This window comes from Erigeron canadensis, chromosome 8, assembly GCF_010389155.1.
Source record: "Erigeron canadensis isolate Cc75 chromosome 8, C_canadensis_v1, whole genome shotgun sequence".
NCBI lineage: Eukaryota > Viridiplantae > Streptophyta > Magnoliopsida > Asterales > Asteraceae > Erigeron > Erigeron canadensis.
In genome coordinates this window covers 41,409,361-41,434,109 of record NC_057768.1, presented here as the reverse complement: position 1 = coordinate 41,434,109, position 24,749 = coordinate 41,409,361, and the positions used below count along the sequence as shown (strand labels likewise).

Genomic DNA, 24,749 nt, shown 5'->3' with positions numbered 1-24,749 from the left:
GCACTGCAACTCAAGTTAGGCTTAATTTAGTGCAACCCCTTATTTGATTGGGCCTACAAATATTAAATAGCTTGCTACTCTACACTTAGGCCCGCGTCACTTTTATAATTGTTATATGTAGCCCTAAAGTTAGTTTTATTTATAAACTTATATATATAAATGTTGTTGCTTACAAGTTTATACATGAAGTCATATGCAGAGTCCATTCTGACTTTGTGACTTGTGTGAGTGGCCGATCCATTTTTATTTTTTTTTCCGAAAAATTAATCATGTCAATCCTGATTTTGACCCTTGTTATATTTGGGTCTGAATTGAGTAAAGTGTTTTTTTGTGAACATAGTTCTGAAATTATAGTCATTGGAGAATTAAAATCAACTTAATTATCTTTTTATCTAGCAAATTAATTTGTAATGGCAGATTATTGAAGCTACCAAATCAAGCTCAAATGTTACTCCCAGCGAGCTCTAGTCTGCATTAAGATAACTCATAAATTGCTGCATCAATTTTCAGCATAGCCTGCCATCTATAGTTGATCGAGCCAAACTCAACCATTTCTCGTCTAGTTTAATTTGTATCCGGCCATAAATCTTTTTTTTTTTGTAAGGCTTGTATCCATAAATCTTACACATCTACGTAGTACTCGTATTCAAAAGCCAGAGTTCTGTATCACATGCTTCTTCAAAAGTATTTCAGATATGATCGATTTGGAGCCAAGTATGAATGTACGATCGAGTAGCTAGCTAGTTCATAAATGAAAAATGATCGAGCAAATCAACTCGAATGATTGGGCCAACGGTTACAGCATGGACAACCCTCTTCTTAGTTCTTGAATCCCAATTGTTGTTCTGTTTTTTTTTTTTTTAATCATTTCTGCAGAGAAACAAGTAGGCCTCTATATTCTCAATTACTATATTTAATTTGTCGATAAGAAAATGTATATTATATGAGTAGTAAACAAAACAAAGGCATGTGAGGTGACACATAAGTAGGCCCCTGATAAACTGAACTTCCTATCCTCATTATCAAATTTCCGGGCGACTTGCAAATATATACACACTATAAATACAACTCTCATATTTAGTACTTCCCATATATCCAACTAAATCACTAAATCCATTTTCTTCTCTATCTTTTCATTCCTTCAAGAACAAATTAAGACACATAGTTAATTACCTTTCGTCCGTGCTAATTAATTATTATGGCTATTTTCCGATTGCACTCTTTGGTTGCTAATGCGAAACAAATGATCAAACTGCACCACACTACACATCGAACAGATGTTCCTAAGGGACACTTGGCTGTGTACGTTGGCGAATTACAAAAGAAGAGGTTCGTGGTTCCTTTATCTTACTTGGATCAACCGTTGTTCCAAGATTTGTTACGTAGGTCAGAGGAAGAATACGGGTTCAGCCATCCGATGGGAGGACTTACCATTCCTTGTGAAGAAGAAACCTTTGTCACTCTCACTGCACGATTACACACTTCTTAGTTAGGAGTAATTATTAGATGAGGCCGGGTGAAGCTCCACGAATTTTGACACTATGTATTAGTTAAATTTTGTATGATAATTATATATAGTAGCTAGAGATTGGTTTAAACCAAATCCCATATTCCAAAATTATAAACGGATGGTTAATTTGTACTTCTTTTAACATATTGAATTATTGATTACACTGGCCGGTAATTCTTTGTTTCACTCCTACAATAAACTAGCAAAATTTTACTTATTTAAATTCATCAACATGTGCAACTTTGTTAGTTATTAATTCCAAGAAACATTAAAGTCTAACATACTTTGCCATGGAAATGTTGACACACATTTATGTAAACATTATCCTGTAAGCCTCGCGGAGTTTAGATTTGCCTAATGTGATAATATTACAATTATTCACAAATGATATTACAGTCATTCATACTTTAAGTAACGTGAACACATTATAAAAGTTTGTTATGCTTTTATATGTTAGAAGATTTATTGAACTAAAGTATAAAAATTTATTAACACTAACGTGAACAAATTATAAAAATTTGTTATGCTTTAATATGTATAAAAGATTTATTGAACTAAAATTGTAAAAACTTATTAACATTAGAAAGTGTGAACTCTTAAAATAAGAGGAAAGAAATATGAGGCTGTAGATACACACTCAACTTAGGTAAAAAAGTCATTTATTCAAAATATTAAAAAATTAACATGTAACAAGTTTTCTACTCAATTTAATTGGATGTGTAACAGCTTCATACATAATTTTCTTTTAAAATATCACAAATTTTATTGTGATATTTCATATTTAATTATTTGTCACACCACATTTGTTCACACTAAGTAAAGTAGTTAGTGTGAATAAATGTGATGTGACAAATTAAATATAACGATCCACACTTAAAATTATGGATTTTTAAGGTTGACACTTTTCAATGTGAATATATTTGTTTTACATTTTTAGTTTAATATAGTTTAACACAAATAAAAACGTGAATTTTTTTTTATAATATTAACTAAAAATGTGGATGATTGTGATATTATTTGTAGCGTATTTTGAATATGAGGAATGATAAATGCATGTACCATAAGTTTGATAGATTTACTATACTGCATGTATAAGTGTTACAGCAAATCGTACAATTGAGATCTGATGACAACAGTCGTTAAATGATCACAAAAGTTCATGATGTCTTCTGTCGAGAGCGGATGAAAATGAGCTTCAGTGAATACATATTTATTGTCATCTTCTCAAATCACAGTAGTGACATGCATGATTACAAAGCTAGTAACGTAGAACATGCGCGCTGGATTTCAATCTTACAACGCCTTTTAGATTCTACTTAATTAAAAAAAACTCGTATTCACTTAACAACTTGATTTTGATCAAGTGGGATAGACTGTCTCATCAAACCTTTGTATGCGATCGAACTTTAACTCTGGGGCAAAAAAATGTCGCTCTAATCGTATGTTGTTAAATTGAGACTCAAAATTCTTTTTTTATATAACATTAATTTTTTACCTTTGCCCTTGATAAAGGGAGCATGTAGGATCCTTTCGATCGATTTCTTTCTATACAAGGACAAGTTGATTGATTCGGTTCTTGTGAAATCTTCTTCATTATTTATTTGTCTTAAGAACTTAATAAAAAAAACTTGAAAGGGCTTTGAATAGCTTTATTCAGCTGACCATCCAAAAAAATGTCCCATTTATTCATCGGTAGCAACTGTGAACCCATGATTTAACATTTCTACACCAAAATCATAATATTAAAAGCACAACTACCAAATCATTTTGAAACTTAATTAATTTCAAAATATCGACACTCCACGCCTTCCAATCCAAAATACTGAAATCTCTACCCTTGCCGAAATTCCTATTGAAAATATTTTAGGAATAAATTAATAAGAAATCGATCCCCCGAACCCCATACTATACACAGCTCATATAGATAAAGTTTACTACAAAATTTAGTGTTCCAAAAATCTGTTCATTGAACACGGTATAGCTAGCTAGCTAGCCAAAAGCGTACATTTGCTTTTTCCTTTTGGTAGTTGTACAGTCTACGTAGTACGTATATGCTACTTGGAGTCCAACTTTACATGTATCACATTCACAGCATAGATAGATAGATAGATAAATTCAGATGGAGAGAATAAAATCACTGACGATGGTCCCACTCCATGGGGATGGGCAATATATATATATATATATATATATTGCGAAGAAATGTCAATTAATAGCAATAATTGGCATCTTTGAAATTAAATGCACCTACTATACTTCAAAAACCATGGGCTATGCATAGAAATATTTATTCTGATCACCACATGTGTAGCTAGTCATGCACTTCATCTATATGTATGTATCATCTCTTGCATGTAACCCGCAAACCGTTAAGCAACTAGAAAAACGTACAATTGTAGCTAAAAATATTGTTATTATGGAATATCATTTAATTAGTTCAACATGTGTAACAATTCCTTTGAAATTAATTAGATCTTTCAATAAGTAATAATTAAATCAACTTTCACATGAATTATATATATATATTACTCATCAAATATATATCAATGTGAAATTAGGCTATATATGATAAAAAGATTCTTTTTAATCCACATTTCTTAATTATCATGATTTCGAATAGAACAAGTTGGCCAATTTCTTATATGATGAAGTGAACTGTGTGGATAGAAATCGCACTATTACATGAGTATTGAACTGAGCGAACCCATGTGATATGTACGTGAGGCAAATCATATATATACAGTATGACTAATTAATTAGGCCAGTTATAGAATTTAAACCATCCTGATCATCCATAATAATATGCATTGTCACATTTCCCATTTGTCATGGCTAGTGGCAATTAATTAAGTATACATCAAGCTAGAGACTACTATATATATTAAACATTTATATATAGTACGTACTCTTCAGACTCTTATTAGATTCGTCTATATATATAGCTTCCAAATACAATCCTTAATTCATCAGTCCTTGAATTGGTTTCAAATACTATATATTAATCCTTCATTTATATATATATGGGTGCTTTCCGGGTACATTCCTTGGTTTCAAATTTGAAACAAATGATCAAAATGCAGAACAAGCACCAATCAGATGTTCCTAAAGGACATTTTGCAGTGTACGTTGGAGAAAGCCAAAAGAAGCGGTTTGTTGTGCCTTTATCCTACTTGGACCAACCGTTATTCCAAGATTTGTTACGTAGGTCGGAAGAAGAATATGGATTCAATCATCCAATGGGAGGACTTACGATTCCCTGTCATGAAGATGCTTTTGTGAGTGTTACTGCCCGACTCGATCAGCGTTTCATAGTTTACCATGCATAAAACTAGCTTAATTTCGCCATCTTCTAAAGATTATTTTTGCACCATGATTTTGTTTCTTTTGTCATGTAGAGAATGTTATAGTTATTGTCCTAAACAATGTAAAAAGGGACATTTCTTAAATTCCTTTTCCATTATTTTGTACATATATCAATAGGCAATTTTCTTAAGCAGATTAATTTGATTTGTTTCGCTGCACCAAATGATCACCCCTTAATAACTTAATATACGCATTGGTCTAAGTTTCATCAATATATACATTAAAATACTATCAGATCAATTAGCAAACAAGCCATTGGGGTGTTAGCCCAGTGGTCACACGGTTTTCCACAACGTGGTTTCCTCACGGGGGTCTCAGGTTCGAATCCTGCCACATTCAAATGTGGTGAGGTGGCCTTAACATGCTATACCCATCTAACACATGGGGGCAAACCCTTCAGGGCATTTCCAGGAGCCGAACCGGCATGGGCGCATCCGTGTAGGGGGTGTTAGCCACTTATCCGTTGCTGCCTTTCAAAAAAAAAAAAAAATCAGTTAGCATACAGTCGTAAGTCTCATTAACATGTATTAAGATTCTAAAGATGCCTAAATAGCTCCATGCCTTTGGCGTGGCAGTGCAGTTCGCGCCAGAGACCAATTTAATACTCGTAATGTTAAGTGCAGTCTTTGGAATACCTTGACTGCCTACGGGTTTTGAGAATGAAACAATGGGCTATGAAAACCATCTTTCCACATCTCAAGTTGAGCAGCTCATATGTATATCGTAATTTAAAATCAAATGTAGGTTAGAAGTATTGCAATTTTTAGTGATGATCATGACCTCACAGAAACATATAAGGCCATTTTAGCCATGATCAGGACCTCGCAGAAACATATAGGCCATGCATGTTCTTCGATTGGATGGATAAGAAATACGAGTAATAATATATTTTCTAAAGTTTAATAATCAAGCAAAGACATGTGAAACCACAATGACGTAGGGTCTTTTAGAAATCCATATCCATTAAAATAGTTCCTAATCGGGTTGCTAGCTGCAACTATAGATGGTATAAATATAAGCCAGCTGATACTCGAGACTTCCATAAATTAAAATAAACATCTTCCAATTGAATTCCACCACTTCTACAAATTCCTTTTATTCTTGCATCAGCCTCTAAAAAATATTATCTTCTCTCAAAAAATATGGGTGCCTACCGGTTGCAATCAATAGTTGCTAGTGCAAAGCAACTAATCAAACTGAACAACAAGAACCAAGATGTTCCCAAAGGATATTTGGCCGTGTACGTAGGAGAAGTTCAAAGGAAACGGTTTGTAGTTCCTTTATCTTGCCTGGACCAACCATTGTTCCAAGACATGTTGCGTAAATCAGAGGAAGAATTCGGGTTCAACCATCCTATGGGAGGACTTACCATTCCCTGCCATGAAGAAGCTTTCGTCCGTCTTACTTCCCAATTGCACATTTTGTAATTTGAGGACAAAGATTGCCATCCTCCAAAGATAGTGGATACATAGTTTACTGATTTTTTTTTTTTTTTAAAACTATCATAGAGTAAAAAAACTTATGATGAAAGGGGATTCCCAAATTTTATAATACCATATATATCTATCGGTGAATTCATGTATATATATGTTTATTGCAACAAGTTTGTTATGTGTTTTTGATATTCTAGCATTACTCTCTCGACAACAAGTTTATAGTTCCACCCCTCATACTGAACTGTGGGAGAGGTTTTGATTTCTATATATTATCGGCAATTCACCCATAAAAAGGGGAGCCAGCCAAAAACAAGAATAGGGACTGTACCACCCTTATGTCAAGCCCAAAAAATGAAAAAATAGGAAAAATGTAATATGATGTTAACATTTTGGTGATGCACTCACATCAATTACACACATGTTAAATATCATCTAGTTAAATGATGTTAACATCATATAAGTTATCCCCAAATAAATAAATTAAAATCTCAAGTAAATAAACTCCACCAATAAAAGCCTAAAAAATTTTCTACTTTTTAAAAAGATGATGAATTGTAAAATAAAGACAGGGTTTTTGTGTGAGGTTTACCTTCACAAAGTGACTTGGTAGTCAATTTAAAACATCTGTAGTTTGTTAATCCGATCCAATCCTTACTTCTATGAAGGTACCACCACTTCATGGTTTACACCACCTTTGATGTACCTCCATATGTATCACTGCACCGTGCAAAAAAATTAAAAATAAGATACTCCTTAGTCGGGTTATCCAGATTAACTCGAATTCATATAAATACTACATCCAAATATTACCGACCCATTTACCTGACAGAGATCTTAATTAAAAGTCTAGTTTGATTTCGGGCCAGGTTGCTTATTCGGTTCCTTTTTGTCACAGGATTATATTACATATGTAAATGTAGATTAGCTCACCCTAGCCTTCCCCTTCACCTTTTTAGCAACGCCCGCATCTCATTACCTCTGGAACTTCAGCGAATACCACATATATTGTACCTTAACGTTTTGATCTGCAGCTATTGCATTTTAGTTATTACGTCTCATCCTTTTGCAGTGTCAAACTTAACACTCGATAATCTAGTATGCAAACATCTCTTGGAAAATATCATATCCACCAACTTCATCCGATATTCTATCTGTCCTTTAGTTTAATAACACTAGCCATGTGCTATTTTTGTTGTGGCGGGATTTTATTTTTTAAACTCTGTTGCTTGGGTTGGATACACCATACCCTTGGGACTCCACCCACCATCATCATAAAAACTCTAAAGACGCCTAAATAGCTCCATCCCTTCAGTATATCGGTATAAAAACAATAATTTAGATGTCATAAATGCACGCGTTAAAATACCATGACTGTCAAAAGGTTTTGAGCATGAAACTGTGGGCAATAAACATATTTCCTCATCCCAAGTTGCTCGGCTCATGTGTATATCATAATTCTAAATCAAATGCAGGTTCAAAGTGTTTCACTATAGTCATGATCAATTGATCATGACCTCACAGAAACATATAGGCCAAGTTCTAATATATAGTATTTTGATTGGGTTGATAAGCTGAGCAAAGGCATGTGAAGTAACTCGAGGTAGGCCTTTATCGACATCTATACCCTTTATAATATTTCCCATTTGGCTTTCTAGTTGCAAATATAGATGCTATAAATATAAGCCAACTGAAAGTCGAGAATTCCATCAAAAAAAACATCTTCCAATTGAATTCCACACTTCTGAAAATTTCTTTTATTCTTGCATCAGTCTCTAAAAAACATTTATCTTCTTCTCTCCAAAAACATGGGTGCCTTCCGATTGCAATCGATAGTTGCTAATGCAAAACAACTAGTTAAACTGAACAACAAGAACCAAGATGTTCCCAAAGGATATTTGGCCGTGTATGTAGGGGAAGTTCAAAGGAAACGATGTGTGGTTCCTTTATCTTACCTGGACCAACCATTGTTCCAAGACACGTTGCGTAAATCAGAGGAAGAATTTGGGTTCAATCATCCTATGGGGGGACTTACCATTCCATGCCGTGAAGAAGCTTTTGTCCGTCTTACTTCCCAATTGCACATTTTGTAATTTGAGGACAAAGATTGCCATCGATCCTCCAAAGATATATAGTGGATACATATATAGTTCTCTACTGATTATATTTTATTTGTCTTTAGATCATAGATTAACGAAACTTATGATGAAAGGGAATTCCCAAAATATATAATCATATACATTGGTGAATTCATGAATATATGTTTGCAACAACACCAGGAATGCAGATGTTCAATATTTTTATAATTAATTGGCTTGTGTAGTATTGGCTTGACACAGTTAAAGTACCTAAGTTTACCACTAACAGAACTTATGATCAAAGGTTCTTCCATGCACCAAATCTATTCTAAAAAGCTTGGATAGAACGGATACTGTCCGAGACAAAAGGGGTCAGCTTCCCCTTCAAAAGATTTCATGTCTGTATAAAAAATAAAAAATGTCATTTAAAATTTTTATTTGCCTTTGATATTCTATATAGGATTACCCTATAGACAATAAGTAAAGCCTAAAAATATTCTACGTTATAAAAGATGATGATTTGTATAAATAAAGACAGGGTCTTGGTGTGACTGTGTGAGGTTTAACTTCACATAAATTGGTGATGTATTGATAAAAGTGGTGGTGGGTTATATCACACCACCTTACTGTATGTATCACCGTGGATCGAATTTCACAAAAAAAATAAAATAATCCTTAGATTAACTCGAATTCAAATCATTACATCCAAATAGTACCGACCCATGCCATTTACCTGACAGGGATCTTAATTAAAAGTTTAGCTTGACTCTGGGCAGGTTACTTATTCGGGTAAATGTTGTTATTTTAGTATAATTGGGTTAATTGGTTATTTAGTCATAATAATACATCATATAAGTTTGGTGGTGCGGAGTTGTTACTTATTCAGCTTGGAAACGTCTCAGAAATTTTTTATTTCCGTTATAATTGCTTTGGCAAAAACGTCTCAGAAATTAATTTTCGAAACTTGAGGGACTGATTTTGTCAATCTTGGAAACTCGAATTTAACTGCCATAAAGGCAGTTAACAGACCCTGTTTTCTCATTCTGTTGTTACGAAAATCAGATAAATTTTCTCTCCCGTTTTCTCACAAAACTCAAACACAAATCATACAGAAAATTCTCGAATCACTGATTGTATCCGGTTGAATAATTTGGGGTGAACCACCGAATTGATTCAATCTGAAAGCGTATCGTGCCTTCAGTGATTGTATAATCCTGTTTATTTTCGTTGTTTACAGTATATCCCCAACAGTAAATTCTTTTCTTTCTTTTTTGACAGGATTATATCTCATATGTAAATTAGCTCACCCTAACCTCCCCCTTCACCTTTTTAGTAACACCCACATCTCATTACCTCTGCAACTTCGGCAAATTCCACATTATATCGTGCTTTAACGTTTTGATCTGGAGCTACTGCATTTTAGCTATTACTTCTCATCCTTTTGCAGTGTCTAACACTTAAGAATCTAGTATGCAACCATCTCTAGAAAAATTATCAAGTTCACCAACTTTATCCGATATTGTATTTGTCCTTTAGTTTATTCACACTAGCCATGTGCTATATATTTTGTGGTGGCGGGATTTCATTTTTTAAACTTTGCTACTTGGGTTGAATCTGCCATACCCTGGGGACACCATCCCACCATCATCATAAAACTCTAAAGACGCCTAAATAGCTCCATCTCTTCGGTATATCCGTATAAAAACAATAATTTGATGTCGTTAATGCACGCGTTAAAATACCATGACTGTCAAAAGGTTTTGAGCATGAAACTGTGGGCAATAAACACCGCGTTAGTTCCAAGTTGGACGGGTCATGTATATCATAGATTTAAATCAAATGCGGGTTCAAATTGTTTCTTTATAGTCATGATCATGACTTCACAGAAACATATAGGCCAAGTTCTAATATACACATTATTGATTGGGTGGATAAGCTCAGCAAAGCCATGTGAAGTAACTCGAGGTAGGACCTTATCGAAATCTATAACCCTTATAATATTTACCATTTGGCTTGCTAGTTGCAAATACAGATGCTATAAATATAAGCCAACAGATAGCCGAGACTTCCATCAAAAAAACATATTCCAATTGAATTCCACACTTCTGCAAATTACTTCACTCTTGCATCCACTATAATATACATTATCATCTCTCCAAAAACATGGGTGCCTTCCGATTGCAATCGATAGTTGCTAATGCAAAACAACTAATCAAACTGAACAACAAGAACCAAGATGTTCCCAAAGGATATTTGGCTGTGTACGTAGGGGAAGTTCAAAGGAAACGTTTTGTGGTTCCTTTATCTTACCTGGACCAGCCATTGTTCCAAGACATGTTGCGTAGGTCAGAGGAAGAATTTGGGTTCAACCATCCTATGGGAGGACTTACCATTCCATGCCGTGAAGAGGCTTTCATTCATCTCACTTCCCAAATACGCAACTCATAGTTTAAGGATAAAGAATCGTCATCCATAAAGATTTTGACTGCACTACTATTTTGTACTAGTTCTGTTAGGAGGGTTCCCATTTCTATAACTGTATATAAATTTGTATTTTTCACATGTATATCTGTTAGATTGCTCCATTTTGCAGCCAAGCTTTACCCAATACGAGTATATATAGAAATTCATGACTAGTATTATCATAACACGGCCCAAGTAAAAAGATTATTTCAATGGATTTGTCAATGATTCCAACTTTGTATGACTAATAATGATTCGGGCATAGCTACAACATTGGCTTGTGCAGATGCAAGTCCTTAATCTTCTACTTCCTCTGCCCATGATTAAGTAAAATTACTTGAGTTAGCCTTAATGGTTTAACCTAATATGCTTCACCACATGTTGGGAGTTTAGGATTCATAACAATTTTGGAAAACTAAGTTTCGATTTAATAAGTGTTGGCCAGTGTAGTTGAAGCTTCAAAGTCTTCTACCAAATATGATAAATGCAAGTTTTGGTACATGTCCAAAAATATGGGTGTTTTGGATATACTATCACAGTATCGCTTATTCAGATTGTAACTCTCTAAGGTCTAATGATTCTGTACACAAGCTTTCGTCGTGTCCTGATTAACATTTCATCTGGATTGATTCTCAACCCAGAATTTCTTTAATGGAGAGTTTCATCCCAAATGACTACAATTTTTTAACTTAATATGAAATATCAATGAAGTAGGATGAAATAATGGGCTTGGAATTGAATATCTATTAATAATTTCTTTTAAAGTTGGGAATCTGATCATGACAACATATTATAAAAACAAATTCAAGTTCAAAGTGTTGCCCAATATATAGTACTTAGCTTATTGATCTATCTGACATAAATAGGCCAAGTTATAATATACATTGATTGGAAGGATACCAAAAATAGAATATTTTCCAAGCTTAAAACCTGAGAGAGCCATGTGAAGCTTCACATTGTAGGCCCTAAGGCTGGCAATTGGGTACCTGATCTGTTAAGCAAAAAATGTACAATGTAACTTTTTATTTTTAAAAATAATTGTTTTTAATATTATAAAGTTCAAAATTTAACATTTTTGATACATAAAACGAATAACTGTCATGCTCAAATTAATCATCAAAGGAAAGTGTTAACTGTTAAATGAGTCGTTTTCATGTTTGAAAGCTGAGAGTTTTGTACGCACCGAACCTGTTAAGACACGATTTGCCAGCATAAAAAGCCCATTTGGTTTATAGAAATTCAAATTCCTATTTGGATTGGTATCTGCAAGCATAAAAACTACAAAGTATAAATGTATAGAGATGCTAAATTAGAGTCAAGAACCAAGAGTACATGTAGGGAAATGTGTATGGATATATATTTGAGACAAGAACTTTATGAATATAGAATATGAAAGGTTACACCTCTTGGCGAAAAAGTATCCATGAAAGGTCACACAATTGGCCAAAAAGGTAACCATAAATGATTGCTCATTTCACGAAGAGTTGTGTCTTTTGACGAAAAGACACCAACCAATAAATACAACCTTTTAAATTGCTGATTCTAGTTAGTTTAAACAAGTGTGTACTCCGCACTCGATCTCCTCACTCGTTAAAGGGCTTAACTTGAACCCCCTTGGTCTCAAGTAAACTACAATTAAACTAATTCTTCAAGCACTAAAATCACAAACAATAAAATAAAAATCACTGGAAGTCACTTTATTGTAGTGAATGGAGTTTTTACCGACTGACTAAATAAAAACCATCAGGGAAAACAAATATTGCCAATCTAATTTGTTAGTTTATGCCTTGCGCGCCGGACTGTACACTTTGGAATCCAGCCACGAACATCTAAAGACGCTTGAAATAGCTCCCCTGGGAATTGGGGGCACAATTGAAAGAATATCTACAATCCTTAAGCGCAGTCTTTCATGCATAGTGACTTAAAATGGTATTGATAAACAATGGGCTGTAAACATATAGTCACGTTTCATGTCGGGCAGCGTATATATGGTAACTTGAAAACCGGTGTAGGTCCAAAGTGTTGCTCCATAACCCTGATGATGTAAGACCTCACAGAAACAAGTAAGTCAAGTCTTACTGACATATGAGTAGATGGATAAGAAAAAACTTGTTATTCAAATGAACTCAACAAAGCCATGTGAAGTTTCATTTAAGGTAGGCCCTTACAGAAACCTTGTTACTGGAATACTTCCCCAATTTAGGTAGCTAGTTGCAAGTATAGACACTATATATATAAGCCTAAAATTCGATATTTAGATCAAACTACACCTTTCAATCCAATTTCCATTTCTACTGTAAACTGCTAAGTATATTGTATCACTTCATTCTCTTAGTAAACAATCTTTTTTTTAGATCGTAAAAATATGGGTGTTTTCCGAATGAAATCATTAGTTCTTAATGCAAAACAACTAATTAAATTGAACAGCAAGCATCAGGGAGATGTTCCCAAAGGATATCTGGCTGTGTATGTAGGAGAAGTTCAACGAAAACGATTTGTGGTTCCATTGTCTTACCTGAACCATCCATTGTTCCAAGATTTGTTGCGTAGGTCAGAGGAAGAATTTGGGTTCAACCATCCAATGGGAGGACTTACCATTCCCTGCCATGAAGAAGCTTTCGTCTGTCTTACTTCCCAATTGCACATTTTGTAATTTGAGGACAAAGATTGCCATCCTCCAAAGATAGTGGATACATAGTGTTGTACCTAAATTTTTTTTTTTTTTCCATTCTTTTTAGATCAGAGTATGATAGGTGAAGTTGTAATCTCCTAAATTAGTTCTGATTCCATATAAATTGTTGCAACAACCAAATGATACTTAATTGCATATAAACTGGTGGATTCATGTATACTTGGTTCTGGCAAAACACAAGCCCTTGCAGAAAAGTACTTCGAATTCAATGTGTCAATCTCATGTACATTGTTTCTCTTTTACAGAGAACCCAGTCAATGGAATATTGTTGACTAATAATCAGTCTATAATTATTCTCCCCATAATGTTCCTCCACAAACACAAAGTCATGATGGGTCATTAGATTAAACACGGTCAAATATTTCCATTGATTAGGTCAAAGCAGTTACAGATCAGCAGAAAAAAACCCAACAAAGTCAATGATCAGCACTTCCTGATCAGAAATCACACTCGTCGACCATCTCTCGTTGTCCCTAATTAGCATGTGCTAAACAAATCTGTCTCGGATCAACTAAGTCATTGGCGACTTATTTCCTAAACCCTACTTGGACTGTGTCACTCGAAGTCATATTTCTTGCAATGGATGGAGTTATAATCGAATGGCTGACAACCAATAAAGGAAACGTAATATTATTATCAACATAACTATTAAGTTGTAAGCTATATTGTTGTTTTGCCTTTTCGGTGGGAAAAAAAAAAAGATAAAAAGAAGAACTATTTTGTTGCTTAATTAGCGTTGCACCTTGTGTACACATATGTACGTAGAACACTCGTCATGTCAGATAAAATCTTCTGAGCGATGTTTAGGTTTATTCACTAATGGACATAAATTGTGTATTGTTCAGAAGTTACAGATCTAAAATGATAACAGCTTTAACATAAAGACATATTTGTGTATAAATTACTCTAAAGATGTTTGATATAACTCCCTTGGGTATGGGCAGAACAACTGATACAATATTTATATTCGATAAGCGCAGTCTTCTATATATCGTCACTTCTAAATGGTATTACAGATTTGATATGAAACAATGGGCCGTAAGCCTTCAGATATCTAGTCACGTTCCAAGTTGGGCAATTTCAGTTGTGACTCGAAAACTGAAGTAGGTCCAAAGTGTTTCCCCTTGGTGGCATGGTGCTGATAAATGAAAAATGACAATGTATGATCTCACAGAAACAAGTAGACCGAGTCTTGTATACATATGATCAATTGGATAGATAAGAAAAAAATATTTCTTATTCTAACAACCGAACAAAGCCATGTGAAGTTTCAAACATAGTAGGTCCTCAATTATAGAAGCCGTATGACCAGAAGAATTCCACATTTGGATGGCTAGCTGCAAGTATAGATACTATAAATATAAGGTGAACCTCTAGACCTCAATCAAATTACACATAGCTTCCAATCCAAAATTCCATTTCTGTAAACTACTTAATCATATCACTTCATTTCAAGAAACAGTCTTCTTATAGCTTTTGAAATATGGGTGTGTTCCGGATGCAGTCATTAGCTTATAACGCAAAACAACTCATCAGACTGAACAACAAACATCAAAGAGATGTTCCCAAAGGATATTTGGTTGTATATGTAGGAGAAGTTCAAAGGAAACGGTTTGTGGTTCCTTTATCTTACTTAAACCAGCCATTGTTCCAAGATTTGTTGCATAGGTCAGAGGAAGAATTTGGATTCAACCATCCAATGGGAGGACTTACCATTCCCTGCCATGAAGAAGCTTTCGTCCGCCTTACTTCCCAATTACAGATGTTGTAATTTGCCATCCTCTATAGATAGTGGACGCACGGCTTTCTACTAATTTTTGTATTTAGATCATACAGAATGATAGATGAAATAGTGAATTTTGTAAACAGGGGAATTTTCCCATATTATGAATTGGTGGATTCATTTATGTTGCAACAACACCAGGATAATTAATGCAGATATTGAATGTTTTAGAATTCACTTGTGAGTTGTGTCGTCTTGGTTTGATATGGAAAGAACCATCCATAGTTATTTTTTTTCTTCTTCTTTTTTATAAAAAAAAAGAAGCTGCATCACACAATTTATATAATCCAGTATCAAGTGTATATTTGTGTAACTAGTAAATTTTACATTGTTTCATGATCCAGGTATTTCATAAACACGGAACTGGTACAGTACAGAACAACAAAAGGTTTGGACCGTATTGTAAACCAAATGAAAAAAGGTGTAAAGCTATCAACATATCTGTGTTTCTTACTTTCTTTACTCGTATCTCTCTGTGCAACCGCAAGGCCACAATGGCCTGACCAAAAATGAACCACTGCCAAACGAATATTATGTAATGGTCGATAAAAGAATCTGGGTGACGTGGTAAAAACCTGTATAAAGCTTTTCAAATATCTAATCATCAGGATCCATTTCAACATCTTCTTCCAAGGAAGGTGAAACATTTTTCTGGTTTTCTTCTTCTAAATCTGTCTCTTCTGCATCTACTTCATCATCATCAGGTTCATTCTCACCAAGTACTGAAGTCTCTTGCAGTTTTGATTTGGTAAAGCTGTCTTCAATCCATTTAGGACACAAGTTCTTGCCACCAGTTTTAGAAATAGTACAAGAACATTCCGGGATTGGGTGGGAGAGAAATGACATTGGTTTTGATTGAATTAGTTGTCTCTGTAATCCTTCATCCCCCAAACTATTGTTCAGATGTTTACGTGCTGCCAAAATCCAGCTTCGTTTAGGATAATAAAGATTATCTTGGGTACTGTTAAACAAATTAGCAAGATATTTCCTGCATTGATAAACAGTAAACATTTTAATATATTAGCCCGCATTACAAAAAAATAAATAAATTGAAAACATGAATTTACCTGCCAGGTCGATAAGTTATGGCAGATGCCATCTCATAGAGCCGATGACCCATGACCAAATTTGAAAAATCTGGCAACCCACTACCATCATTATTAAACCCAGGAAAGAAAGCATCTGCTTCAACTGATACAACATAGTCAAGGGCATCCCATAGCAGCCTGTGAGCTTTGTCCCTTAAATCACTTGGCAACGGTTCGGGCTCAGAATCTTTTTCGGCAACCCAACCATACCATCCTTCTTTTTCATGTTTATAGATTGGGCGATCTGGAGGTGGAGGAAGAGGTCGAGGACGTGGGCCAGCCTGATCCCATTCATTCTTCTCTTTCTTGAAAGTTTTAGTAGGGTTAGGGCCGAAAGAGTTTGAGGATAGTGGGTCCTCATTGCCTAAAAGCTTGTATAGTTCATATTTATTGCATAGATTAGAACGATCCACTAAGTTAGGGTACATGGCTCGAAGAGGGATCATGACTCGTTGACCACCAAATGTTTCAGAACCTGCCAGGTAGATTCTCGTTGTTGTTGGATAACCCATAGCTCGGAAGAGAATCCCCACCTGTAAAGCGCACAGTAAATATAGATATATGTATCTATCCAAGGTTGACGTGGTGTAACACATAACCGTAGAGAAAACTTATAATACCTCTTCAGGCATCAGTGGACATGAACCATTTCCTTTCCGCATAAATGAGTCAACAGCTAACTCATCATGAATGATTTTCTGCTTGATCATTTGTGAACGCCGGTATTGTATAAGTTCAGTATGAATATCCTACAAAAAGATGACGTTTGAAAGATTTTGTCATATGTGATCCACCTAAAGCCTCTAAAAGCACTATAACTGTATAAATGAAATAAAATAAAATCTAACCTGGAAAAGCTCAGCACAACCCTGGTGAGCCAAGCTATCTCTTACTAGACCAGGATGATATGCAAGATATGGTTGTCCTGAAGCTCTCAACCTGCATAAGATATACATTTAGATCAGATAATGGATTTAAGAACTGATAAAAATCAAACACTTCAAGGAATGGGTAAGGAGTATATTGTCTCATTTCAGAGAGAGGGGGGATGATGAAACTATACTGCATTCATTACTGTCAATTTCTTAATAACTGAGTAAATTTAAAGGAACAAAGACGATACTCTGACCTTTCCACCATTAGGTGGGCAAGTTCTTGAATCTCAGAACGGAAATGAAGTGCGTGAAATGCTACCCGACATCTGAGCCTTTGATATTCAACCAACTTGGAGGGGAGGATGGGCTGACAAATAAATAGACATTAAAGTCTGTAGCCAACACATTATATCTCTTGAAATAAGATTGTAAATTTCTTTGAGAAGTGGAGGGAAACAGATAGCAATTCAGATTCAGCAGATGATCCTTATTTCTTCTACTAACAAATAAAAAGTGACCAGAGGAGTACTTTATATTTTGTGTAAACCCTCCAATCATGCATGATTACAATTACCTTTTTAATTTCAGATCATCCCAGTTACTACTATCACTGGGCTTGGGGGATCCATAATCAAAGTCTGTATAATAGGTTCTAACCTTAACTTGTTGATGACTAACAATCTGATAATGCTGGTTGACTAATTTGACACAAATCTTTCTTATCATGGATATGCACATAATGTGTTCATTAGTTATTTAGTTGGGATGCATTTCAGAGAGAGAAGTGACAAGTATCTACTTTTTTTCATTCCAATTCAAGTCAAGTAGTTACTTCTATTTTTATTTTTATTTTTTTTTATCAAACACCAGTATAGAAGCACATACATGATTAGAGGAAGGCTCTATGATAAGAGCACTTTCCTAATGTCTAAACTCATTTAGGTTACTAAAACAATAACAGTTTGACATACAACTATACAAGACTTTTTAAAATAAAAAGGCATGAATACACTAGATGGATACCTGTAGACAGCCTCCATCCATAATCACTAATCCAATAACCTTGGCCTTCTTTAACTCTGGCAAGATTTCTCTTATGTAATAATCAGGAGAGGCAGACTGCTTAGGCTTAAAAGAAGGAAACTCTTTGCGTTTCCTGGCTTCCTTCAGCTTAGGGGGCAGACTTTTCACAATTATTACATCATTCTTAAGAGAGGTTATGAATTGTTCTTCATTGTAGATGTAAGAAAAGCTCTTAAACTCCGAGCTGCAGGGTATAATAAACAATACATTAGAAACAGTAAAAGCTTGCAGTAAAATATAATATTACTGGTTATCTTTAACTGTTCCAAACACAGCAATACATACCTGATCCCTTTAGAACTTGTACTTTGTTGAATCTCTGGGATAACCAGAGTAGCATTTAGAAGCCTGGATATGGCAACAAGATCACAAATCTAAAAGAATATCAAGCCCATATAAGCTTTAACCAAAAGACTATCAAATTACACAAAATATTTCAGATCAACATGTACATACCGAAGATCTGATCTTTTCAAATTCACCAAAAATTTTGGCATATATGAAACCAGTACTTTGTTCAACTGGAGCTGCAAGGAAAAAATCATGTAAGCTATAGAGCATTTGCTAGTGCATACAGCAGAGAGCAAGCTGAAGTACTAATCTATCAATCAAAGAAACGGATACTTCTTTCACGATGAAAATTTAGCAAAAAAGAAGAAAATTTAAGTATATCTTTTTACATAAAAAGTATACTAGATATGCAAAAAAATTTAGTACTACAAAGCACATAGCTTGCTGTTAGTGTAATAAAAGGTAAAGAGCATGCTTACTACCAGGATATTTACTTCTGGGGTTTGCATAAGGCTGCAAAACCTCTAAAGGCTTAACCTTTTTCCACAACTTTTTTGATCTAACAGTCTGCAATTACCATAATGAAACCAAAAAACTATCAATACACAAACACCATAATTCTTATCATTACGACTTAACCAAGCTAGCGTATGATCAGCATACAAGCCTTACCTGTTGCCCGACAACACCAACATTCATATCCTCGATAAACTGCGTCATCACAGTATACTGTACTAACTCCCCACTCCTATTTGCAACAAACATGTGCACCAACAAAGACAAAAAAGACAGAACCAGACCCCCAAGGGCAAACCATTTGATCTTCGATCTAATCATCATAACAATCTATATTGTTTTAACACTTATATCGTTATTCGATACAACTTCACCATCCAATGCCGCCACCAAATCATGATTTCAAATACATAAATCTCAGAATATGAGCTAAATCGTTCGAGGAACAACTGAGCTGCAAATTACAAATCTTTCGTCAAACTCATTTCATCAAATGTGCATACACACACAGACATTACAGATGTAGTTACAGTAACAATGTATCTAAGAAATTGAATGACTTTCTACTATTGGATGAAAGGTCAAAAGACATCGAACTTATACGTATAATTTACTAAAATTAAAAATGTATTAACTAACTGTAATTATTTTCATAGAGCTAAAACAGCATTGTGATAACACCTTCTAATTATCAATGATCACTAGAAATTAGCTAATTAATTAACTCAATCCTAAAAATGATTAAATTAAAATATGCAGTAAAATACAATGTAATAGTTAGGTTACATATAAATTTAAATACAGTAATGTCAAAATAAGACCTAATTAAATGATTTTATAATCCTTGAGCAGATCTGGAATGTTCGAAAATATATATATGTATATATATAGATATAAATACAGGGGGAGTGTATGTATATTTCTATATGTGCGTGAACCTGAAATTGAAGGAGAAACGGTTGGTGATGCGTCGGTGATTGGTGGCGCGGTGGCCGGAGATACAGACAGAGATAGAGACTGAGAGACTGTGTGATATATGGAGAAGATTGTGTGTGAGAGATTTGGGTGAGGATTGATATGAATGGGAAAAAGAAGGGGGTGAAAGTGAAACTTACTGATTCAAGGTTTGCGTGTGAAGTTGGGTAGTCAAATAGTAGCAGGCTAGCAGTGCCTCGTTAAACTCGATTGCCCAAATCTTTATAAATGACGGAGTAATTATTTTATTTTATACACTAATAAATCCATACCACTAGCGTAAACTTTACAAAATTGTTGACTTGCCTAAAAGAAAACAAACATTATGTTTTTTTATTGGGAATTTATTTATTTTATAATGTTTTAGAACATGAAATTAAATTTACATCTCGAATTCTGTTATTATGCTAAAAAAAATCAATTTTGTTGCACTTGCATCTTTATTGGCCCTAAAAAATAGTTTAAAAATTAAATTAATACTTACAAGAAAAAATAAAATAAAATTTAACTTTCTAATCATAAATTCCAAAACTCAGTGTGCCTTGTAACTTTTTTCTATAAAGTTTGATTAGTCTATATACTTATTTGCCTACATGCCAGTATGTCACCACACAACAAAATACGTATTTGGAACACATCTATATGAACAATTTAGGCGTTTCATATTCTCGATTGGTGCCCCTTTGCGGCTAGCCTTTCATTAACCTTACACTGTCTTGCCTGTGATAAAACCACTATGATTTTTGTGGTTATGTTACACACAACGTTAAAGCGTTGAAATTTACGTTCAATAAGTTTTCTTCAAATCCTGGTACGAGTTTAATATATAGTTCATTTATCGTTTAAGGAGAATTTTTTGGTTTAGAAAGTCTTAATGTCGAGACGCCGTGGGGCTGCAGTAAACATATGTAGACTAATAAACATTGATCGTCGTGTGAGTATGGTAATTTTGTTTTAGCACTTTTATAAAATTTAACTATATTGGTTCGATATATAGGCTTTATAATACGCTTGCCTATATCTGTATAGGGAACCCGATTGAAATATTGAATCCCCTTCCATTGGATCATGGTTCACACCAAAAGTACCCCTCAAAAATCTAGCCTATATTTAAAATTCACCTGCAATATACTTGTCCTTTGAGTGCATAAGCTCATGACAATCTTACTTCTCAACCAACACCTTCATAATGCTATAAAAAAACCCTTAACATCTCTTCTTTAATCTTTTTGTCAGATTTAGTAAAGATTCTCGGGTTAAACAATAGGGCCCATGTGTCTATATAAACATATCCATGTTAACTTTGCATCTCACCCTCATTACTGAAATCTATCGGTTTATTTGTGCAAAAGAATGACTCGTGAAGAGACGACAATGAAGGCTAGTGATGGAAAAGCTAACATCTTGGCTCTTGGCAAGGCATTTCCTAACCAGCTTGTTATGCAGGATTTGCTTGTTGATGGCTATTTTAAAGACACCAACTGTGATGATCCTGAACTCAAGCGGAAACTGACTCGACTATGTAAACTTCATTTTGTTATATGCATCCTCATTCTTCATGCTGTATATATGTGGCCCGTTTACTCAATTTTCATCTAGAATGTGAATTCTGATATTTTTAATTTGTTGCTTTCATTTAAATCAACAGGTAAAACTACAACAGTGAAAACAAGATATGTGGTTATGTCACAAGAGATACTTAAGAAGTACCCTGAGTTAGCACTTGAAGGCCTGCCAACAGTCACACAACGACTTGACATTTGCAACAAGGCTGTCACACAAATGGCCATTGAAGCCTCAGAAGCTTGCATAAAAAAATGGGGTCGGCCCGTATCTGACATCACCCACTTGGTCTATGTATCCTCTAGTGAAGCCCGTTTCCCAGGAGGTGACATTTACTTAGCCAAAGGGATTGGGCTAAGCCCAGACACTAACCGTGTCATGCTTTACTTCTCGGGCTGCTCAGGAGGAGTAGCTGGGCTTCGTGTTGCTAAAGATATAGCTGAAAACAATCCGGGAAGCAGAGTCTTGTTAGCAACCTCGGAAACCACTATTATTGGGTACAAACCACCGAATGTCAACCGGCCTTATGACTTAGTTGGGGTTGCACTTTTTGGAGATGGCGCTGGTGCAATGATAATCGGGTCAAAACCTACTAGGCTTGAAAGGCCATTGTTTGAGTTGCAAACCGCCATACAAAATTTCTTGCCCGACACTGAAAAAGTCATTGATGGGAGGTTAACTGAAGAAGGAATAAGCTTCAGGTTAGATAGAGAGCTTCCTGAGATCATTGAGAACAATGTGAAGGGATTCTGTGACAAGTTGTTGGGCCATTTTGGGTGTGATGATATTGCCTACAATGACTTCTTTTGGGCCGTGCACCCTGGTGGACCAGCCATATTGAATAGAATAGAGAAAAAGTTTGACTTATGGCCTGAAAAATTAAATGCAAGTAGAAGAGCACTGGCAGATTATGGAAATGCAAGTAGTAATACAATTGTGTATGTGCTGGAATACTTGATAGAAGAAAGTTTGAAGAGGAAGAATGAAGGACAAGACTGTGGGCATGAGTTGGGTCTGATTTTGGCTTTTGGGCCTGGGGTTACATTTGAAGGCATTCTTACAAAGAACCTGATTGTGTGATAGACTTGAGATGGATTTTAATAAGAGACAATATAAACTTTTGATTATAGTTGAACACTTTCATATATTAAGTTGCTCATAATTTTAAGCCTCTCCAGTTTGTGTTTAAAGAATTCATTCAGTAATGAATTTTCATTTGTTTCTTCAAAAGTTACAATATCTCACGAAACAAGTCGCTGCAATATTTGGTATCCAATTTTTTTAGTTACAAGATTTTTCCTTTTGTCAACATTAGACTAGTAACATGGTTTTAGATATCATTTACAAGTTTTGTGCACTCTGCACGTACACTTGGGATATGCAATATACCACAATGGACTTAAGTAGACACTAAAATTGGGTTAGGTTTTTTTTAACAATACCAGCAAATTAACAGCCATCCATCAACTTGAATAGCAATTCTCAATTACTCACCAAAGTGGGAAGGCAAAAAGTCAAAACCTGAACATGTATGTATAAATGCAATTGAAAAAGGAAGTTACGCGTTTCCGAAAACACTATAGTACTAAGAACACCATAGTTCTTGACAAATAACTGTCAACAACCTTTGTGTTCTGCATGACCCATATATAGTTAAGGTAAAACAGAAACTGCTTTAAGATATACACAAATTGCCCAAAATCCTGTTGATAATGTGATGCGATGTTGATGGATAAATGTAAAACTTGTCTGTCAACATAAGTATTGGTAGATCTGATATAACCATCTTTTCCAAACCCGACCCATGACCAGCTATAGTAGTACTAGTGATTAGCTATTGAATGAGTGCGCAGGTCTAACCAAGTCAATGCATTTACTGCCGAAACTTGATGGTTAATAGCTTAATGCTGCCTAAACCAAGTTAATGCTCTTTCTGCCCAAACCCGATTGTTGACTAGTTAATAATGCAACAACCATACTAATTACTATTTACTAATACTTCATAATATATAAAAGGAACGTTACCCATACATTTCATTAATACTTTGGAAAAGAAGTTTCTTTACATGTAAAACATAACCGAATAGATTGAGTAATTAAAATGCTTTGTATCTAATCAATCAATTTGGTTAAAGTGAAACACTTATCGGCATAATGCAAACGTTCTATATAAATACATTATAGTTCTAGCATTAGATAGAGTGTGGATCGTAACTCATTCAGATATTATTATAAATTACATTACAACAAAGATGTTTCCATAAAAAATGGCATGCATTGTTATTATGCTTCTACTGTTCGCATCTGGTTAAATTAAACCATCATTTATCTCCCTTCACTATATTCTTACATTCAGAAACGGAGCTAGTTGAAAACTAAGTTCTAACTAATACAACTTTTTACTCAAGTTTTTATTTAAATATTAACTTTCTTTTTCCTTTTTCTTTTTATTATTATTTTTTTTGCAATCGTCTATCTCAATCAAGCAACCGATCTTTTTAATGTCACAACTGACCTCTGCCACTCTTGATCATCCCTTTATTAACATACAATGTGAAAATAAACAAGGTGATTAATTGTTAATTTATTATTTTTGTGACAGGGTTGAACGTGCCCGTGAAGTCAAAACCTGATAATTACCAGGCTTGTAATGGAATCGTAGACTGTTGGGATGGTTGTAAATATGGTATTCCATTATGCTTGAAAAGTCATTGTTCTTGTATAATGAGGAGTGGAGATATAATACCACTTGTTATCAATGTTACTTCTCCTCCTCTTGTCAAACCATGATATATATATGATTCAAGACAAGATTTACGTACATTATAAATATAGTTAATCTTAATTGCAATACAAGTATACAAGCATCATTACTATTTTCCTTTCGTTCATTAAATCATGTTTTATTTTTTATTTTTATTTTTATTTTTACTTTTAATCAGAAATATATCTATACTTCTTTATAAAATGAATAACACCCTCTCTCTTAAATGTTGAAAGTTACACATGGCAAAATTACCCTTATACCCTCTTTAT

The 24,749-nt window shown here is 34.5% G+C and overlaps 8 protein-coding genes across 10 annotated transcripts; 7 read left to right on the top strand and 1 right to left on the bottom strand.

Moving 5' to 3' along the window:
* Positions 1-1,101: 1,101 nt before the first annotated feature.
* On the top strand, positions 1,102-1,684 carry LOC122579200 (auxin-responsive protein SAUR23-like). Its single transcript, XM_043751314.1, has one exon. The coding sequence runs from the start codon at positions 1,199-1,201 to the stop codon at positions 1,487-1,489; it is 291 nt and encodes a 96-aa protein (XP_043607249.1). The 5' UTR covers positions 1,102-1,198; the 3' UTR covers positions 1,490-1,684.
* Positions 1,685-4,472: 2,788 nt separating this feature from the next.
* LOC122579199 (auxin-responsive protein SAUR22-like) lies at positions 4,473-4,940 on the top strand. Its single transcript, XM_043751312.1, has one exon. The coding sequence runs from the start codon at positions 4,531-4,533 to the stop codon at positions 4,834-4,836; it is 306 nt and encodes a 101-aa protein (XP_043607247.1). The 5' UTR covers positions 4,473-4,530; the 3' UTR covers positions 4,837-4,940.
* Positions 4,941-5,883: 943 nt separating this feature from the next.
* LOC122579431 (auxin-responsive protein SAUR22-like) lies at positions 5,884-6,505 on the top strand. The gene has a single exon (XM_043751607.1). It carries the CDS (start codon positions 6,016-6,018, stop codon positions 6,298-6,300), a length of 285 nt encoding a protein of 94 aa, XP_043607542.1. The 5' UTR covers positions 5,884-6,015; the 3' UTR covers positions 6,301-6,505.
* A 3,934-nt stretch (positions 6,506-10,439) lies between these two features.
* Positions 10,440-10,969, top strand: LOC122579089 (auxin-responsive protein SAUR21-like). Its single transcript, XM_043751187.1, has one exon. The coding sequence runs from the start codon at positions 10,548-10,550 to the stop codon at positions 10,830-10,832; it is 285 nt and encodes a 94-aa protein (XP_043607122.1). The 5' UTR covers positions 10,440-10,547; the 3' UTR covers positions 10,833-10,969.
* Positions 10,970-13,125: 2,156 nt separating this feature from the next.
* Positions 13,126-13,680, top strand: LOC122579088 (auxin-responsive protein SAUR22-like). Its single transcript, XM_043751186.1, has one exon. It carries the CDS (start codon positions 13,213-13,215, stop codon positions 13,498-13,500), a length of 288 nt encoding a protein of 95 aa, XP_043607121.1. The 5' UTR covers positions 13,126-13,212; the 3' UTR covers positions 13,501-13,680.
* Positions 13,681-14,922: 1,242 nt separating this feature from the next.
* Positions 14,923-15,454, top strand: LOC122610052 (auxin-responsive protein SAUR22-like). The gene has a single exon (XM_043783035.1). It carries the CDS (start codon positions 15,023-15,025, stop codon positions 15,308-15,310), a length of 288 nt encoding a protein of 95 aa, XP_043638970.1. The 5' UTR covers positions 14,923-15,022; the 3' UTR covers positions 15,311-15,454.
* A 145-nt stretch (positions 15,455-15,599) lies between these two features.
* LOC122610049 (protein EMBRYO SAC DEVELOPMENT ARREST 30) lies at positions 15,600-20,250 on the bottom strand. 2 transcript variants are annotated; one of them, XM_043783031.1, is made up of 11 exons: positions 20,114-20,250; positions 19,332-19,629; positions 19,142-19,226; positions 18,825-18,895; positions 18,654-18,742; positions 18,309-18,552; positions 17,540-17,652; positions 17,259-17,349; positions 17,031-17,159; positions 16,390-16,943; positions 15,600-16,310 (listed from the first exon to the last, which is right to left on the bottom strand). In XM_043783031.1, exons 2-11 carry the CDS (start codon positions 19,497-19,499, stop codon positions 15,920-15,922), a joined length of 1,935 nt encoding a protein of 644 aa, XP_043638966.1. In that variant the 5' UTR covers positions 19,500-19,629; positions 20,114-20,250; the 3' UTR covers positions 15,600-15,919. The 2 variants fall into 2 exon arrangements, with proteins under 2 accessions (XP_043638966.1, XP_043638967.1); XM_043783032.1 differs by lacking the exon at positions 20,114-20,250 and having other exon boundaries at positions 18,654-18,716; positions 19,332-19,422.
* On the top strand, positions 20,102-22,793 carry LOC122610050 (type III polyketide synthase B). 2 transcript variants are annotated; one of them, XM_043783034.1, is made up of 3 exons: positions 20,102-20,137; positions 21,531-21,672; positions 21,799-22,793. In XM_043783034.1, exons 1-3 carry the CDS (start codon positions 20,102-20,104, stop codon positions 22,791-22,793), a joined length of 1,173 nt encoding a protein of 390 aa, XP_043638969.1. The 2 variants fall into 2 exon arrangements, with proteins under 2 accessions (XP_043638969.1, XP_043638968.1); XM_043783033.1 differs by lacking the exon at positions 20,102-20,137 and having other exon boundaries at positions 21,504-21,672.
* Positions 22,794-24,749: the final 1,956 nt, after the last annotated feature.